The 19,051-nt window shown below is 41.8% G+C and overlaps 2 protein-coding genes across 4 annotated transcripts in view; one reads left to right on the top strand and one right to left on the bottom strand.

The window, feature by feature from the left end:
- Positions 1-9,928, bottom strand: part of ptprea (protein tyrosine phosphatase receptor type Ea) — a 52,205-nt gene extending 42,277 nt beyond the window's left edge. For all 3 annotated transcript variants that reach the window (XM_083993570.1, XM_083993571.1, XM_083993572.1), the window contains exon 1: positions 9,864-9,928. The gene's annotated coding sequence lies outside the window, so the exon portion shown is untranslated. The remainder of the gene's footprint in view (positions 1-9,863) is intronic.
- A 1,352-nt stretch (positions 9,929-11,280) lies between these two features.
- Positions 11,281-12,352, top strand: clrn3 (clarin 3; the record flags this gene model as incomplete). Its single annotated transcript, XM_083994845.1, has 3 exons — positions 11,281-11,512; positions 11,733-11,918; positions 12,081-12,352. 3 exons carry the CDS (start codon positions 11,281-11,283, stop codon positions 12,350-12,352), a joined length of 690 nt encoding a protein of 229 aa, XP_083850971.1.
- Between the last annotated feature and the right edge of the window lie 6,699 nt (positions 12,353-19,051).

Genomic DNA, 19,051 nt, shown 5'->3' with positions numbered 1-19,051 from the left:
ATGACAGCCACGGTGGCGGCTAGTGGTATCAAGCTACCGCCGACAGACTAATGAAAACAATCAAGCAGAGCCGCGGGAGCTGTGCCTGTTTATGGGACAAGAGTGCACAGCGTTGAAGGACCCACTGCTCCCTGTTGCAGCGCAGCCACACAGGAGGAGCAGCTCAGGCGAGTAGCTCTGGCTGAATAGGATGAAAATGGACTCCAACTAGTCTACACTAATGAGTTTTTGCCATGAGACTCAAGGCATCTTTCTGGCAAACTAAGCGGCTAACTAGTCCCCTGCTGAGGCCCAGCTGCTGGATGTGATACCACTGTAATGAATTGGTACCAGTACACACAGCCTTATATTTATTTCCTGTTGTACTTGTGCCTAGTTGGACAGGCATCACTGATGGCTCAGAGCGCTGCGTCCACGTGTCGGATTTATTTTAAAAAACGCTGCCTGGTGCACAACAGACTGAACATTCGCCTCAAATCAAATACAACACAGCAACACAAAGCAGGTCCCTGTTTGGAGTCAAAATCCCACCATGCTGTGCGTCTTAACAGAGCCAGCAGCCATGCCATCCACTGCCTGCCTCCACATCTTAAACTAGTTCATCCCAAACAGTCATAAAAGACTGCAAATGAGGGAGTGTCTTAGTGTGTTCAGAGAGCAAGGCGTTTTCCCCCTCCAGGGAGGACAGATCTGATGATCAAATCCTTTCCTGTCTCCCTCTCTGCAGCAAACAGAGGCTGGTTTTTCAGTCTGGCATGTCAGCCATGTGTCACACTCTGCTGCCCAACAGCTTTGAAAAAAAAAAAAAAAAAGGCCTAAATATCTGCAGCCCTGGGAGATTACAGTTGCAAAGGTAAACAAGGAAATGTGGAGCTGATCACTGACAAGTTCCATATGTAAGCCTATGTTGCAGGAAACCATGTTTTATGCACCAAGGCCAATCGGTTGATACAGTGGTATGACTGTGTTCTATAAACCACAAAAAATGCATTAACAGAGCAGGAAGTGGTGTGATATCTAAATAAGACCAACATGGGTACGCAAATGAGGCCATGCGGTGTGACTGTTTTCTAAAGCAACAGTGTAATTCCAAGCAGGATAACAAATTAGTCATTGTGCGAAAGACATCACACGAAGAAGGCCCACAGGGGACGGAGACTCACAGCGTTAAAAATACATCCTATAATGTATATTTGTTTTCTGTTTGGGCTTCAGATGCAGAGAGAGCGAAAGCGGCGGGGGAAGAGAGGAAGAGAGTTTCGAACAATTCATAGTTCACCAACCGTAAAATAGAGGTTTTTGTGTGAAGAGCCACCCACAGCACTGGGCCGGGCCTACAAAGAGAAACTGTGTGATATTCAGCCATGGGACACACCATTATTATGATTACCCTGATATCTAACCTCATTTGCCTCCATGTCTTGTCTCTCTAGGAGCAGTGGAGAAAACACTCAGGGTTTTTTTAGCGACCGCTGCCTGTGATCCCTGCTCCTCGTTATCCATCACACATCTGTCTCAGCGTACGAGGTGCTCTGAAACGGGGAGGGCCCAGAGGACGAGTGGGCGGATGCAGAGCAAATTAGGCTGTTAACACATGTTGCTCGTTCATTGCAAATAGCGCTACATCCTCAACACTTGTGGTGCATTAGTTCTCCATGCTCCAAGAGAAATCACAACTACATTTGGACTTGGTTCTGCTTTTCTTCAACACCGTGATGCTCTTTTGAGTAGGACGATGCCTTTGTTTTACTTCCATATGTTACACATGAAACTAAAATCAGTCACTACCATGACTTTCGGTATGTCTCACATCAATAGGTTATAAATCTTTTTAGTAGAGCAGACTGATTATGATTCAATTACTAATTTGTAAGATAATAGAAAATCAATCAACAATTGTTGTCTTTTGGTATTTTCTAATATTTCAAAGAAAAAATGATTAATTTGGGAAAGCATTAATCAACAGATTAAAGATCCCATATTTTCAAGGTGTTATATTCAGAAACTATTCCTCAAAATTAGCTGTCAGGTCTTCTGTGATTTGATTACTCCCAAAATAGTCAGCCAATCAGAAGGCTCAGTGGAAATGGCCTTTGATTGGTCATTTACAGTGTAAACAATGTTTCCCTGTCAGAACAGCACAAAAAAGTAAAAGGGACATATAAATAATAATAAAAATGAAAGATAATGATCTCTCTATATATGACATTGTTATCCAATTGCTTGTTCTCACTTCTGTATGAAACACCAAAGAGCTGAATGAGTAGTGGCATCAAAGCAGACTCTAATTAAGATAAACACATGGCGCATTATCGTAAGTGAATGGTGTGGATCTGGCGTCGTATCTGCCTGAGCACAAAAAAAAAGAGGTTTTTGGCAGTGTTTACACGAGTGTTATTGTCATCAGTGTGCTTTCCCATTGGGAAAACATATTGTATGACCAAATGCTACGATGATTAGCAACATACAGTACAGTGCAGCATGATTTTGTTGATGAGCATGAAGTAGATGTATGAAAGTATGAGATATGCAGAAATGGTTCACAGCTTTTATAGATCAGATTAGATCTCCTCATCAGAAGGTCACTGTGACAGATTATATTCTCCACTCAAACTCATTACTGGTGACTTCTCGCAAATTTGGTGATTTATTTTTTTGATGGAAAATGTGATTGAATACTGACATTCTCTGTGGACTATGAGTGTCCAAAATTTAATCCAATATTTGCTAAAATATTTTAGTCACAACAACAAACAACAGACTGACAGTTCCAACGCTAGAGCCATGTGGCAAAAACCAATATCAGCCAATTTATGATCATCAGATTTCCTCTCAAAAATCAATATTAATATCATAGACTACAAGAGCCCTTCACAGTCACAATGTGTCTACGTATCTGTTGGGCTCCAATTCAACCAGTTTATTTCTGTTGGCTTTCACCACTGGTTCTTTCCAAAGCAGCAGCCAGACAGGAATCTGAGAGAGCCCAGTATCATAACGTAAAAACTGAGAAGTCTTGCATCACTTGTTTTTCCTGCATCTCAATTAGTGTTTGCACTTTTTTCCTATCTACCCCACATCCAATCTCCTTTTAATCACAGCATGATGGTCTGATACCATCACAGAAGAACCGCTGAAATTACATCCTTAAACACCGATGAGAATTCAATAACATGAAGCATGTTCAAGGTTCCGCCCCTCATCTTAGTTCCTACATGCCTCCTTTAACCTTGGTCATTTATATCATCCAGCTCAGCTCTGATTATCAGCCCATACATTAGTGCTTTCTGGCGCTTGCCTCAGCCATACATACCAATTAGCATGCAGGGTATGTCAGCTAACCCCTGACTGCGGGCTCACTGCCGCATCTAACTGCAGTCATTCAGACGCATTCATCACAGTCGAAGGAAGAAGAAAAAAAAGCAATGAGAAATAAGAGCTTCCACACTATAAAGCTTCCCCCAAGTTAAAAGGTGCCTTTAATGAAATATCTGACCTCTCAGGTCACGTCACATCCTTTTCAGCTTTACACAAAAAGTGACAAGCCAGGCAGCGAAGTAATGCTTGTCGCTGTCACTGCAGGCCTTTGTGATGTGATCAGCCCACTTGTAATAACCAAAGTCCCAGGAATACCAATGATAAAAGGAACATTGGAGCAGAGAGTGAGAGTGAATGAATGAATGAATGAACTAATAAAACGAGACTCCTTCTGTATTCAGTGAATTTACAAATAACAGATGGTGTGTTAACAGTGTTGTTCTGCATTTATTTGACATTATGATCAAATAAAAAGGAGCATTCCTTTGAATCGCCCAATTGTACTCGTGTGAAAACACATATCGACTCCTTCCCTGTGCCTTCAAACTGCATCGTATAACTGAAAATACATTATGTATATATTGAAGGGCTGACACCATGATCACAAACAACTCCCTGTGTAGCAGCCTTGAAAGAATGAATAGGAAATGGGCTGCTTTAGTAAGCATCCATTATTCATTAAGTACAGTACTCATCCATGTCAACAACCTCAGTGGTGACACAGCCAAATGTTATTTCCTCTTTCACTTTCTCTCTTGTAGCTTTCAGCCCATCACTTCATGATCATCGGCCAACACTAAACCTCCACTCCTACAATCCAGCTGTGTTTGATGTCAGACTTTGATCCGACATTAATGTCCCGGTGAAGACAGGAGCGTATGGAAAAATAAAAATCAGTGCATGTGCTGACATATAAATTAAATGATCTGGTTTCACATGCAGAGGCTGATAAGAAAAGTCACAAGACTGCAGGAGACCTCGATGCATCTGCAAGCAGGCGTCACAGTTTGTGGCGTTGGAGAAACGAGAGGGGGTAATCACTCTTTCTATATGCACCGTCGCCATGAGAGACACAGCCACGCCTGCTGCTTTTGGGAGTCAATTAAAAGCCACTTTACACGTCTGTGTGCAAGAGGGAACATTTCAATAGTTCAATACTGTTTTAGGGGCTTATTTTAGGATGCATTAAACAACTAAATGAATGCCTAAGAGTGTTAGGAAACATCAATAATTCCAACACACATACATCTCAGTTTCACACTGTCTTTCATCTCTGGAGACATTATTCCTAGATAGCAGGATATTTATGAAAATGTATACATTTTCATAAATATCCTGCTATCTAGGAATGTGTGGGTGCGCTGTCTAATGTGCATATAAAATGGACTGCATCTCACACTCGCATCAAACACCCCGCACCCGCACTCAAAGAAATCAACAACAGCAGAATCGTTTTGTTTGTTTTTCTTCCTGGCTGTCAAAGTGATATTAATCACATTCCCAGCCACTGAGTTGTTCTTTTGTTTCCAGCTGAAAACCTAATATTTGTTTTTTTTACCAGTCGCTAATTCAGATAAAATATGAAAGTGGGCTGATTCCTGTTTTGAGCCAGAGCTGGAGATGTTTGCTTTCACTTCAGTTAAATTGAGGCCACGTGAAGCAAAGGGAGCTATAAGCTCTTCTGGGCTCCACCCTGCTTTCCCCGAGCGGGTCACCAAATTAGGTTGCCATATTTCGGCTCTGATAAAAAAAAAAAAAAAAAAAGCTCAATTCAATAAAATAATTTATGTTAAAATCACATCTGTCAACACACTCCCCCTTACCAGCAGCTGATGTTAAGTACGACAGTGAGGGATTACGACATACAAGCTTTGGCAGTCTGTTGCCTTTTTCCTCAGATTTTTCCAAAATGAAACGCAGACAAAAACATACACATCTCACATGGTTTAAACAATGTACTTTTCCCCCTTTGAGGCTCATAAACCAGCTGCAAGGTCACCCGCTCAATGTCCCAAATCTTGTCCTCCAAGAGCTTTGCGGTCTGCTTTGTAATGTGCTCATGTAGCGACTGACAGAAATACAATAGAGAAACTATGTGTTGCCTGGAGGGTGGGAATACACCCATATTACTACTAGACAGTCACTGTGGTGTGACATCATGCAGTATTTCCCCTGGGCTATGCTCCCTTATTCAAACCAGAAGAGCTCAACCTTATGTTTCCCAACCTCGAGGTCGGGAACTCCTAAGAGTCCTGAGATGAATCTGAGGGGGTCACAAGATACAAAAATACCACTATTACATGAAATCATGTTTAATTTTTCCGACTTGTCTCTTGTCTAGGCACTTTCACCTCTTCAGGCCTCCAGAGATAGGAAAATAAATAACTCTCTGGCTGAAATGCTTTCGATCTGGGGCCACGCTGAGGCCGCAAGTCCATGATGAGGGGTCACAAGTTCACATTGCTTCATTTAAAGGGGTCACAAGTCTTTCCTTTCCTTTCCTTGCCCCCCCCCCCCCCTGAATATACAATTACAAGAGATGAAGAGTGATTATTTTCATTATAAATTCCTTCATTAATCAGGAAAAGAGTGAAATATACTCCTCACACTCCAAATGAAGTTATAACCCCCCCACATATTAAACTGTCTGTCATGTGAGACAAAGAAAAGCAGCTAATTCTAATAAAACAACCATCAAATGACTAATCATTGCAGACGTAGCTGATTGCTCAGTCACTACAGTAATTATCAGGACAGACAGGTGCTACCTGTGGGACTTTGGGGGTTGTAGCACAATTTTGAAGTGACAGATTGATTTAATTGAACTTAAAAGTCCTTAAAAGATTCCCACTTTCTGTCTTGTGTCTCATGTGCTCGGCCTCACAGGCGTCTCAGAGGAGCTCACAATGCCTCCATTGAACAGATGGTGGGTGAGCTCTGACGCATCTGAAAAGGGAGAACCTTGATCTCTGTCCAGCTGTTTCAACGTCGCAGTGATCCAGCTGGGTCTTAAACACAGATGATAGTAAACAAACACAAATCTGCGCAGCTCCAGTTTGTGCACTTCTCAATCGCAGGCCAGAGTGGCAGTGACTCACTTGCCCTGAGCAGCGAGCGGAAATAGGCGCGCTGGCCAAGGATGTTGACACAGATATTTAATACAGCCCTCCTCTGATGGAGCCGCGCCCACTCTGTATCACCAATGCCCCATCTCTGGTGAGGCGATCCTACTTAAGTCCTGTGGGCAGGAAGCAATGCCCTGTCCACATGCTCTCTTTCTGTTAAGGAATTTCTGTTTTTAAAAGATTTGGCTCCAAATTTTACATTTTTCTGTGTTTTATTTGAAGTGTTGATCCATTTGAAGACATATTTGTGGTTTTAAGTATCAAAAATAATATCAACAGGTTAGTGAGCCAGTTGATATGAGGCTTTGAGCCTTTCTTCTGATTGGCTGGATGTTTTCTGTGAGATTGAATAAAACATGTAACAGATTTCAGAGAAAACACCAAGAGAAACCAAATCGTGCAGGGTTTGAGGGTGAGTTCAGGTGGGCGGGAGAAATAGCTGAAAATGATGACTGCTTTGTTGTTACATCACATAGTTCAGGAAGTCCTCACAGTTCATTTGCAAGCTCAGGTTCCTGAATAAAGACTGTGCACATTTCTGTGTTGATACTTTCACAGTGCTAATATAGTTCCAAGACGTGCTTTATAATCAAATAGACATGAACATCTTTATACAGTAGAGTCCTTTAAATACTTGTCACACCTAATATAGGCTGCACAACCTCCCCCCGTTTTTGATTTTTTACCCATTGCCTGGTTACATTTTCATCCCCTCACTACATGAGTTCTTGAGTGTTTTATCATCACTAAATCATTTAAGCATGATGCCAAAATCCAAATGAAGACTGCAGGGTTTGCATTCTGTAGCACAAGCCGCAAGCGCAAACAAGCCCATGGTTGCAACATACTGCAGCTTAGAGTGATGTGCTTTAGCAAGCTTCCACTAAGGCAAGCAGAAAAATAACAGGTTGGATACAAATGCTGTTTGTATCAAAAAGGAAGATCTTACTACGACAATTCCCCATGCGTAATTCATGAGCATTTCTCCAAGGCTGGCTGCAGCCGTTTCTCCCAGCAAGTATCTGACAAGTTGTGGGTCAGACTGGGCTCATCCCTGATCGTTGTAACTTTATACCAATTAGTTCCTTCTCCGCCTATTTGAGGAAATAAAAAAAGAATAATAATAAAAAAAACATACCTTCAAGCAAAGTTCTGTTAATGTGGCTGCCGCCTCAGAGAGAGTACGGTGCAGCGTGCAGCTCAAAGTTAGAATCAGAGAGTTTCCAAGACTTAGCAAGAGGTGGAAAAGAGATAGATGGTGGGCGAGCTGCAGGGATTAACTCCAGGGCTGGAAATTTGGAGGTTTATACCCCAGCAAGCTGTGCAGCTCCAGGTATGCGCAACTCGCTCCTCTCCACCTCGCTGTGGATTTCATTAATCACCACATCTGTTCATTTCAGCACAGCAGCACACCCACGCTCAAATAACATGCACTTCACAAGCCATCCCAATATGGCATTTTACCGTTCTAACTCGAGCTGGGGAGAAAAAAAAAAACTAGATAGGAACATCTTGGCAGTGTGTTCAGCAGCAATTCAGTGGAGGTTGAAAATAGCGACTACAATTGTAAACCTGTTGAGTATTTGCACACTGGTACAAACAGCCTGCTCACACTTAGTTCTTCAATAATTCAGATTGCACATGATATATATAGTTGATATTGTCACGGCTGAGACTTGAGAGGAGAGATTAAACTCACACCAGTGCAGGTACAGGAGCAGAATTTAACTGGAGTCTGGGACATCAATAGCAGGGAAGTAAAATCCAAATCAATCTGCCAACACGACTCATCAGGCATCAGTCAAATGTTACTGCTTCCTGCCATTTGTCTTGGCAAGCCCCTGACTGTTTATTTCATTGCATCGTCATTAGCCTGTGCCAAGGCGCTTGCCCATTCTTCCTGGGATCCACACAGTGGAGCTGAAATGGAGCCGATTCCAGTCAATTAAAGCTCTGTGTTTTTTAAGGGGGTCAGTCTCAGGCTCGGCCGGGAAAAGGCAGCTGACCCTCGCTCGCTTGGCAGGTCGGACGTGAATGCTCAAGTTGAGCTGAAAACAAGTTGTGTGTCTGTGTGGCAAAATCACTGAGGATAAGCAAACAGTCGTTTATTATTTGCTGGAGAGACACAAGTTAAACAAATTAAAGATCAGCCTCCTTTTCCTTATTTGTTTATTCTAGAGGCTCAGCCTGAAATAGTTGTCTCGTGTCAGGTTGAATATAAGATTTATTTGCAGTAATTTAGTGTTATGTGTCTGACAGCAATCACCTCAGCTCATTATCCACTATCCAGCCATGCTGCCATGTGTGTCTTGACCTAAAGTACAGAAATAACAGAGTTCAAGCCTCTGAATGTGTCAGCACAGCTTCTATAGAGACCAAGTGATAAAGCGGGAGAGGAAGCAGACTGATTCTCTCTGTGAAACTCTGTGAGAATGATGTCTAAATTAAAATCTTATCAGCGGTACAGGTTGTCAAAGTCCATTCTTTTGTAAATGGTCAGCGAAGCAAAATCTCTGCCGTGTCTTGGTTCATTTAACTTTTCATTTCCACGGTCTGATTAGACAAAATGTCAGGCTCCGTGCAGCGTTTCATCTCCTCGTCCTCTCTATGCTGCCGAAGACAATCAGCTCCAGGGACGCTGGTGTCCCTGACCCCGACCCTGACCCTGACCTCTCTCTCCCTGGGGGAGGAAGACCTTCCTCATGGGAATTACTGCTGCATCCAGTGATTACTCACTAAGCAAACCGCAGCAAAATTGATTCTGCAGCTATCAAGCAAATATCAGACAAGTGTCAGATCTCAAGCCATAACTCATCCCCCTGGAGAGCAGCCCTCCTGCAGCCTACGACCAGTCTCAGCAGATCCATCCATGATATCTCAAGTCAAAAGCCCTCTGCTCACCGACATGTTGAAACTGGCTCAGCCGACACAGACATGCAGGACTCGAATATATATAAAAAGAACATAACCATGATCGCACTGATAAAAATGCAAAACAACAAACACACAAACGATGGACAATAAAAACACAGAGAGGGGAGATGAGGACAAAAACTCCAAAACGCTTGTTCCATTAACCCACATTGACGCACCGCTGGCTCAAGTCGAGGCAGGTTGTCAAACGAAGGGATCCCACGATCTGAGCCCACGGTGTAAGATCGCGGAGATTATTATAATCACTGACACATCCGAGCTAAACGCGCACCTGAAATGGACGTTTCAGTATAGGAGACAAATAAACCGTGCGCTGCGCTGCTCTGCGTAACGCACAGGTAAATAACGCGGCGCCGTGGAGGTGGAGGGGGGAAAGGGAAAATGACAGAGAAATGTGGCGTTTTCCCGGCTCGACAGATGTCAGAGTGTCAGCAGCGAGGAACAAGACGCCGTGACGGGGAGGGGGGAAGTCATCGGATCACTCACCTCCGTGGCCTCGACGTGAAGTCCAGAGCGCAGATTGTCTTGGAAAAGGCGAGGCGATGCTTCAGCGCTGCCGCCTGTCACCGGGAAGGAGGAGTTTGTGTTTACTCCAACATAACAGAACACACACTCACACACACACTCACTCACTCGCGGATCCTCTTCCTGTTTGGCGAAGAGAGGGAGCCACAGTCTGGCCACAAGCTTTATTACAACACGTGTGCCTCTTTATGAGCCCTGGAAACATCCACTGTGTTCCAGCCACTTCAGAAATTGTCTGTTTTTTGGTTGTTGGTTTTTTGTTATACAAAACACTGTATATTACTGATCAGAAACCAGATTATTATTCAAATGGTCTGTGGAGTATATATTTTAATGAGAAAATATGAGAGAAAAAGGTCTTTAAAAAAAAATTGTTTTATTACCTCTACCAAGTTATTTAAAAACTATATTCAGGAGATACAAAACCAATTATTAGAAATACAATTTAAATTCCTATTTAAAATTGTTCTGTAAGAGTTTTATGACCACTGCATGTGTAAATGTAGCTCTACACTGTCAGGTTGATAATCAAAAATAATATTATTAGTTTATGAGTGAACTGAAATCACAGCTTCTCAAATCATGTTTTTTTTCTTTTCTTTTTCTTTTTCTAATAACTAAATTAATAAATTATTGATCATAAACTGACTCTCATGATCATTACTGATAACTAGGAACTCCTGAAGTGTCACTGGTTGCTGGGAAAACAGTGCACTCTTCCTCTTTTGCCACATAAGGTGGCTTCGCTTTGTATCATAAACCAATATCATACGTCATCATGTTCTCTGAAGTGATACCAACCACCTATATCATTACTTTAGTGCTTCATTGATACATGTGATCAGATCATATCATCCCTCTTCTCGTAACTCTTTTTGGTCTGAGATGGGTAAATAATTAATCTGCATGACGTTTTATGACCCTATAACTTCAAGAGGAGGACTTTGACTCCAGAAAGTTGTTAAATAACGTGTGCAGATCCTGAACCACGGGAACTAGAGTTATTAAAAGTGGTTGTTACAGGTTCTGAGGTTGTTTTACAGTAATCAGTAGAAATCAGGATCCACTGTTCTGGTCCTTCATGATCCAGACACACCAGGCGTGGCTCAGGTGTCATGTTTATCCTGCTGGTGAAATCTGGTCCCTCCCTACCATGACAACCAGCTCTGTCCGCTCCTTTGGAACCAAAGGTCAGCGTCATAATCAAGAGGTTTTATGACCACCAGTCCACATTTCACTCCACCCAGGTAGCCACAGTCATACACTGCATCTTTAGAGGATTAGAGGGTCCTAATCTGCTTCTGAGGCTTCATGTGAGTTTTTGAGAAGACTACACTGGGATTTTTGATCAAACTTGTGCCTCTGGGATTCAGCGATAATGCCTTCCCGCACCAAGATTCTCCATTTCTTCATCAGTGCCTTGCTCACAGCGATATCTGTCGGGCTGATGGGGTTCAGCTTGTCGACGGAGTGGGTCAGGACGACCATGGACTGTGCAAGAGAAGGAACGGACCACTTTAATGGAAGTGCCGTAATCACTCTGAATCTCTTTAATGGGACTTTGGCAAGATCATTTTGCCCCTTGTTTGGAGGCAATGACAGATTTAATGGTAACACAAACTACACACTACACTCTCAGACACATATAACATCTTTCTGTCACACACCATGTATTTTGTTAAAAATAGAGGACAGGACCAGTAGTCTATAACATATCAGACCTGACTGGATCCTATCTTCAAATCACCAGCCAGAAAACATAGTTGTGTAGTGCCTTTAAGCCATCATAATGTTCTTGTGGTGTGTGTGTGTGTGTGTGTGTGTGTGTAGTGATTTCTACGTTGATAGAAAAAGAAATTACCTCCGGTGTCCTGTACGCCCTGGTGGTGTGCCTGTTGGCCCTGTGTCTGCTGTTCTCTGCTGGCACCATCCTTATCTCCCTCTACAACAGCGTCAGTAACCCTTATGAGACCTACATGGGGCCCATTGGAGTCTACGCCTGCAGCTCCATGAGTGGTAGGTGAAACACGTTACAACACAAAGCACCTATAGGACGACAGAAATGGTATTGTTGGAAAGATATAAGCGTAAAAAATCACTGATGAAGACATTGTGGTACAGTTCTGTTACATTGTTTCATTTGCTGACAGCACAGATCTCTTTTTTTCCCCCCTGCAGCCTTCCTGTCACTTATGGTCCTCATCTTATTTGTGGTGAACGTTAACGTGACCAGCATGGCTGAGGTTTTGGTAAAGGTCTATGCTGGGGAAGTCATCCTAGAGAACAAGACCACAGAGCTGCAACTGGGATACTACTTGATCATCCCCTGCATGGTGCTCTCGTTCCTGTCCATTGTTGTGATATACATGTACGACCACGCAGCCTACAAACACAGGAGGGAGCAGCAGAGGCCCACGGAGGACGCGCCCAAGGAGATCATGATGTATTAATGGCAACAGAGTCTTGAATTTTCTGTGGCATTGATGAGCTGTACATCAAGACTTTCTGGACTGTAACTCACTGTCATGAAAAATTACAAAGATTGTAGGTATGTACAGTAAAATATGGAAGTACTGCTGCAAGGATTATCACTATCAATATATCACTTTAAAATATGAGCAAAAGTTTTATTGTTTGAGATTTTTAAATCTGTGTTTATTAATATAAATCTATTCAGGTTTATATCATTTATAAATTCCTTAGAGATGTATTTATTCTTTGTATGAACAATTCAGTGTTGGTTGGTTTAATGTGATGAAAAGTTTATTTTTCATAGTGAAATTAAATCTTTGACACGTCCAAATGTCTAAGAAATCAGATATACATAAACCAAATAACACTTTTTTGTTTGAAATGTGTCTGAAACAATGCTTTGCACAAAATGAGTGAATGTAAATAAACTAATTAAATTAGTTTGGTTCTCCTTTTCATTTTAAAGAATGGGTTTACTGCAAATTTACCTGTATGTTTGTCATTCAATACTGCAAATTTAGCTCTTTTTTTTAGTAGTTGATGGGGAAAATGTATTTTTTTCCACCTAATATTTACATTAAAAAAAAGGTGAAAGGGGAGAAAAGGGTAAGAGACAATTCACTGATGTCTGCTGCCCTCTATTGCTGACAGGATGTAAATGCAAAGAGACAGCCAAACCAAATGTTTTTGTTGTCTTCTTCTTTTTTCAGTCTTTAGAATAATTAAATAAATAACTGAGAGCTTTTAATTGTCTTTTCTGCCATGGGATACTTCTGACAAGAGAAAAGCAAACTATAAATATGACTGTCATTTATCTTTAAAATCTCTCAATCTCTCTCTCTCACACACACACACACACACACACACACACACACACACACACACACACACACACACACACACACACACACACACACACACACACACACACACACACACACACACACACACACACACACACACACACACACACACACACACACACACACAAACAGTGACTGTGACATAACATGAGTTCAAATTATAAATTATATATTAACACTATTAACTATATTATAGTTGATATTGTTAATATAAAGTTTTCATACAGTTCAATTGTCAGTGCTAATATTTAGTAAACTTTGCATTTCCCACCACTCCTTGCTGGTTATCCACTAGTTGAAGCCACTGTATGAATTTTACCTCTGCATCCACTGTGTTTTAAATATCTTAACTTAAGCTATTACAACCATTTACCATCAGTTATATATTTAAGCTGCTTAGCTAGCCAAAGAATATAACTGCTCATCCTACTCTCCATTTAAGTAGAATAGATCTATCCATTACTTTTAGTCTTTTGAGTTTCTAATATTTCAACCCTTACCAGGACCATTAACCAATTCTATTTCTATCAATGTTTATGCTACTTTTCTAGTCTAACTCCTTACTTTTATGCTTTTGTCTGTTCAGTTGTTTTAAGATAACCTCTGCTAGTTGACTATATACCGTATTTATAGTAGTAATTTCTTTCTTTTTACATCTTATTAGGCTAGTTGACCTGCTACTCCTACAATATTTCCATATACAGTACTTCCCCTTTTGGCAACTGCTCCTCAAGACTCACAGACAGAGGTCGTTTGGATTACTTTACCTTCATCATTTCATGGCTCATGACAAAAGCAGGGATTAAGCTGAGCTCTTTAAACTTCAGTGATGCATTGCATCTTAACTGTATCCACTTCCATGTGGGATCAACCTGGAAAAGCCTTGATGAGAGATAAAGATTTATTAGAGACCTGTTTAATCCATTTCAAAGGATTTCAAGGAAACAAGGGATGGTTAATGCTGACAAATACAGTGATCCAAACAAACCTGCTGATTCTGGAGAAACTGAGAAAGATCTTGCAGAAGAGTCGGCGTCTATTGTTTCCTGGATCTTCAGACGGTCTCACAGTTGTGATTCACATGACTGTGTTGACATGTGAGTGGGGGGAAAGGTGTCCCGTTACCGTTTCCCGTGTCCCATCACTCAGGGCCTAAAGTCTGTTTGGACATGCCCTTTCCAGCACCTCTCAGCCCCGCAACGCCTTCTACTTGCCTTCAAAAGAACCACTCTTTCTTCAAGTCCTGCACTTCAAGGGACCTGCGGAAGGATGCAGCAATTTGCTTTGTGGTCGTCAGAGTGAATATGTATTAAGTTTCTCAGAATGCATGCTTTCTTCAATGCCTCAAAAGCATTTCAGGCCAGACAGAAATTCTGTTAGTGGAGTCCAAAATCAAGCTTTTGAAGCATCAAAGTTTAATGTGATGTCAGTCAGAATCATGTTTTATTCATCTACTCATTAAGTCTATCAGAGGCACTGGGTTTAAACAGGCTATTTTAATTTGAACATTTATTGTCTCACCTTGTGTCAAACTCCAGTGAAAACATTCATGATGCAGCTGTGACCAGGAGCCGGTGTGAGGCCGGGGCAGGTTGTATTCTCCAGAGGAGGCCGCGTCACAGCCTGTTTCAGCACAGACCTGCCTGCTGTGACATTGATAAGAACTTCACAAAACAGCATAGATCTATCGGCCATTAGAGACCCTCTTACTTTAATTCTTTTTCCCCATTGAAATTCGTCAGTGACCCAGCCCGACCTTAGACACACTGCAGCCACTAAATAAAGTAAAAGGGAAAACACCTAAGTTTCACCTGATCTCTAAAATGATTCTTTTAAGTGAGCTAGTGCATGAAAACAGCCTTTTTTTTTGTCATGATGAGAAATAACAGCGGGAATAAATGTTTTTTAAATGGTTGCCGCATCCCTTGGTTCTGAGCATCAACCTGTTTAACAGCTGCCAGAGGACACATTTAACTGTATCTCTCACTCATCTCCTCCTGTGTGCACTGAGGTGTGGAGAGGCTGAATTGCTACTGCGAGACCCCCTCCTCGCCGTTTGCTGTGCAAACATTGATTGAATCAAATCAGAACTGGGCCGTAATCTCTTCCCTCTGCATACTCTCTGTCTCTGGGCTCACCTCTCTGAATAAACCCAGGATTATGCAGAGGCCTTGAGCCCTGACCACTCACTCTGTGTGATAGGATTAAAGCGGAAACTTTTGTACCTGTGAAACCCTATCCACCTAGGTCCCGCATTACAGAGGCCTGTGAAACAGACACCTCCAGCTGCAGGGCAGGGGGGGCACACATTCAGCCGTGCAAGAGTCCACTCTGGTGGGGCACGGCGGATTGGGGGGGGAAGGGGGTCTGGTCTCCTTCCACCTTTGGAAGCTCATTTCATGTTGACAACTGAGAGGGAAGGGTGGGTGTGTATCTGTAGGTGTGTGTGAGGAGGGGGTGTACAACACTTGTTTTAACACTCACAAACACCTGAAACATCTCTTACCTATTAATGAATTCATCCACTGCTATAAATAAAAAAAATAAAAAAAATAAAAACACACACAAACACCAATCCACCAACACAAATACTCATCCTTATCTAAAATATTCATCCTTATCACTTCAGGCTGAACGACCTTCTCCCTGCACAGCTGCAGTAAAAATAGGTGTTTGTCTCATGACGTGTGTCCATGTTCTATCTTCCTATGAGGTCATGAACATTTATGGCACTGCCGCTGATCTGTTGTGACAACACGCCTTAGCAACAGTTATGATGATAACAGTGTATCACTGTTGACTGCTATTTTTTATTGTTTATATACTGTATATCTGTCTGTCTGTGGTAGCTGTTTAGTGGATCATTCACAAATAACTGCTCAAACTTAAACACAGGAAAGAAGTATAAAATGAAGTATAAACATCTATTGTTGATATATATTATTGCATTTATTCTTTATATTTTGCTTTATTCATTTGCCAATCAGAGGGCAGTCCTGTCCTACATTTGACTTAAGAGTTTCAGTTCACACATGAAGGAATTAAATCTGTTACTCAGGTGCTGCAGCCTTAAGATAATAATCAAATAACCTATAAGGATGAATAGGAACAGACAGATTGGTAATTTAGTAGTTAATAATAATAGTGATTAGTATTATCATAACACTTATTATATAAGTTATTATTACGTTATCATGACATAGTTATGAATTTAAATTTAAAATTTGAATTTCTGTTCAATAAAGATAACAGAACAAGCTTTACAAGTGGATAACATGAGCGTCACCTCTTCACTGTGCTCTCACACTCGATCTGACCATGTGATATTGGAAGGTGGGCAGGTTCCTTATTTATCTCTGTCATTAATCTTAATTTGTCAGTGAAGGCTGAGGTGAAGGTGGAGGGAAGGAGAGAAGGAGGGGAGGAGGAGGAGGAGGGCTAAAAGGTAATTGCACCCCTGCTGCTCCATTATGGTGTCATTCCTCTGTTAACAGAAGATAAGATCTTCTGCAAATCACCTGAAGCCAATTCTCCACTTTACCTGGTTTGGACAGAGCAACAGAGAGAAAGAGATAGAGAGTGATCAACCAGATCTCTCAGGCACAATGAAGACAAACCGAACTAATCAATCTGTGCAGAATTTTCCATCTGTCTGAGTTGTTAACAAAAAAAAAGAAAAGAAAAAAAATCGACGACTGATGTCAGATGACGGTTTACAGCCGGAGTGATGGATGGAAGAAGGACGGAGCACTTTCTCTGCCCCATGCCGCTTGACACCATTGTTGATTAATGTGACTGTGATTGGCAGCTGTGATAGATATCAGCGGGTGCAACACGTAGGGACACACAGTTGACCTACTGACACAGCACATGGTTGAAGTGAATTGGCGCCATTTGACCTGGAAACAAAAAAGACAGTTAACGTCAACAACAATAAATCTTAGAGGGAAGTAAAAAGAGAAAGAAAGAAGAAAAAAAAGGAAAACATGAGAATTTAATAGAAAAAACTTGATTAATACAGCCACCACAGTGCAGACAGATTGTCTATACAGAAAATGATAAAAATAGGTTGAAAAAAAGATGAAATGATGAAGATACATACCTAATAAAAAGCATATGCATAGGGTTTTGTGGCAGTGAACACTGACTATGCAGAAACTCACGTGCTGACTTCATTTCTTTCTGTTTCGCATAGAGCAAAGGCACTCATCCTCCTCATTTCAAATCTGCACATGCAGAAACTGCTTATTTCCCTGTACACTTGCAATTGTCTATTACAAGGAGAACTATAATACAGTATGAATATCCAAGCAAGAGATGCTTCACTGCACTAAAATGAGTTGTAGAGAATAGTTTAGACACGGACTCCACAGTGTTTATGGACTGAGGCCGGGGCAGATCTTCTGCACAGCAGGAGGGCATCAGAGCCTGTCTGAGGAGTAATGTGTAGAAACCACCTGTTTAAACTCCATTCAGTGAGTCATTGTGTTGGGAACTTGTTTTAAACCTTTTTTTTAATCATCTGAGAGTGACTCACAACTTCTCTCTCTTTTTTAAAAATGCATATCAATGAAGTTAAATCACAGTTTCATATGAATCTTCAGGCCTTCATCCTTCTTCTGAGAGAGTCAGTTGCCCGAGCCGTGCACCAGGGGGCAGCATTCAACAACTGAATCAACTCTATCAAACAAATCTCTATCGGAGAGAGTAGTAGAGTACAGGGTTGCTACTCATTAGTCAGTAACTAGAAATTAGATTTAAGTATAAAGCATTGTGTCTGTGTCATACGAGGTTGTCGCATCACAGAAATTTACACCAGCATGAATACTCTCCTGCTGAACTGAGGCTCTGCTAACTTTACTATCTTATTTTTTCACGCGGGTTTGTGTCTCTTAGCGGTTTCAAGGTTCATCTGTGTCTCCACAAGATGAAAGGCTTTGGTGTGAAGGAGGAGCGCAGAGTGTCACTGGAGCGGGACACAAATCCATAGATCACAGACACTGGACTGTAACTGAGATACTCAGTCACAGGCTGCAAGCTGTTTTCCAAATCCATATGGCCGTAAAACCCACAGAGATTCCTGCAGTCTGCAAGCCATGGACAGCGCATATAAATTCTAGTCTGCTTTGTACACTGCTTCCTTACCCTTGATTGAGAAGAAAATCAAGAGTTTTCTGGAAGAGGAGTTTAATTTTGAGGATAAGAAATAAGGAATGGTGTTAGTGTGAAGATTACAAGATGCTCCCTTGTGTCTGTGTGTTACTGTGATACTGTACACTGAGCTGTTGTGTGATTGTCTCATGAAAAGCTCTCAGCGTTGCATGTCATCAGCTCCTGTCAGGGCTCTCGGGGCATCTGACAGCACTGAGTGTCTTTTACAGAAGCCAGATGGGGAGAGGTGCCAGAATAAAGTGCATCAAGTGCCCCCTATTGAGCTTTATGAACGGATTAAAGGATTTGCAAAGCTCTGTCACAAGGCCGTCAATCATTGTCACACCCGCCTGAAATTTACGGCACTGACCGCAGAAGAAGCCTCGAGGCTGCTGTCATAAAGAGTATTATTTCATCTGTCAGGATGTTCGCCTCAAACATCAACACCTCGAGCGATGAGAACGCGAAGCAGAGATTGGGACCGCGACACGAGACTCTACAAATTACCACAGCAGCGCAGTACCTGAAATTTACCTTTAGGAATGTTGCTGCAATTCAATACTTCTACGCCTCTGCTCCATTCATCATCAGGTTTTCCACCTCTCTCCGGAGCTGTGTCGCTGTGGCACTTCAGCCCAGAGTCTTAAAGGCTGCAATCACCTG

This window comes from Trachurus trachurus, assembly GCF_905171665.1.
Source record: "Trachurus trachurus genome assembly, chromosome: 19".
Lineage (NCBI taxonomy): Eukaryota > Metazoa > Chordata > Actinopteri > Carangiformes > Carangidae > Trachurus > Trachurus trachurus.
Note: the sequence above shows the minus strand (reverse complement) of the source record. Positions and strands in the feature narration are given on the sequence as shown.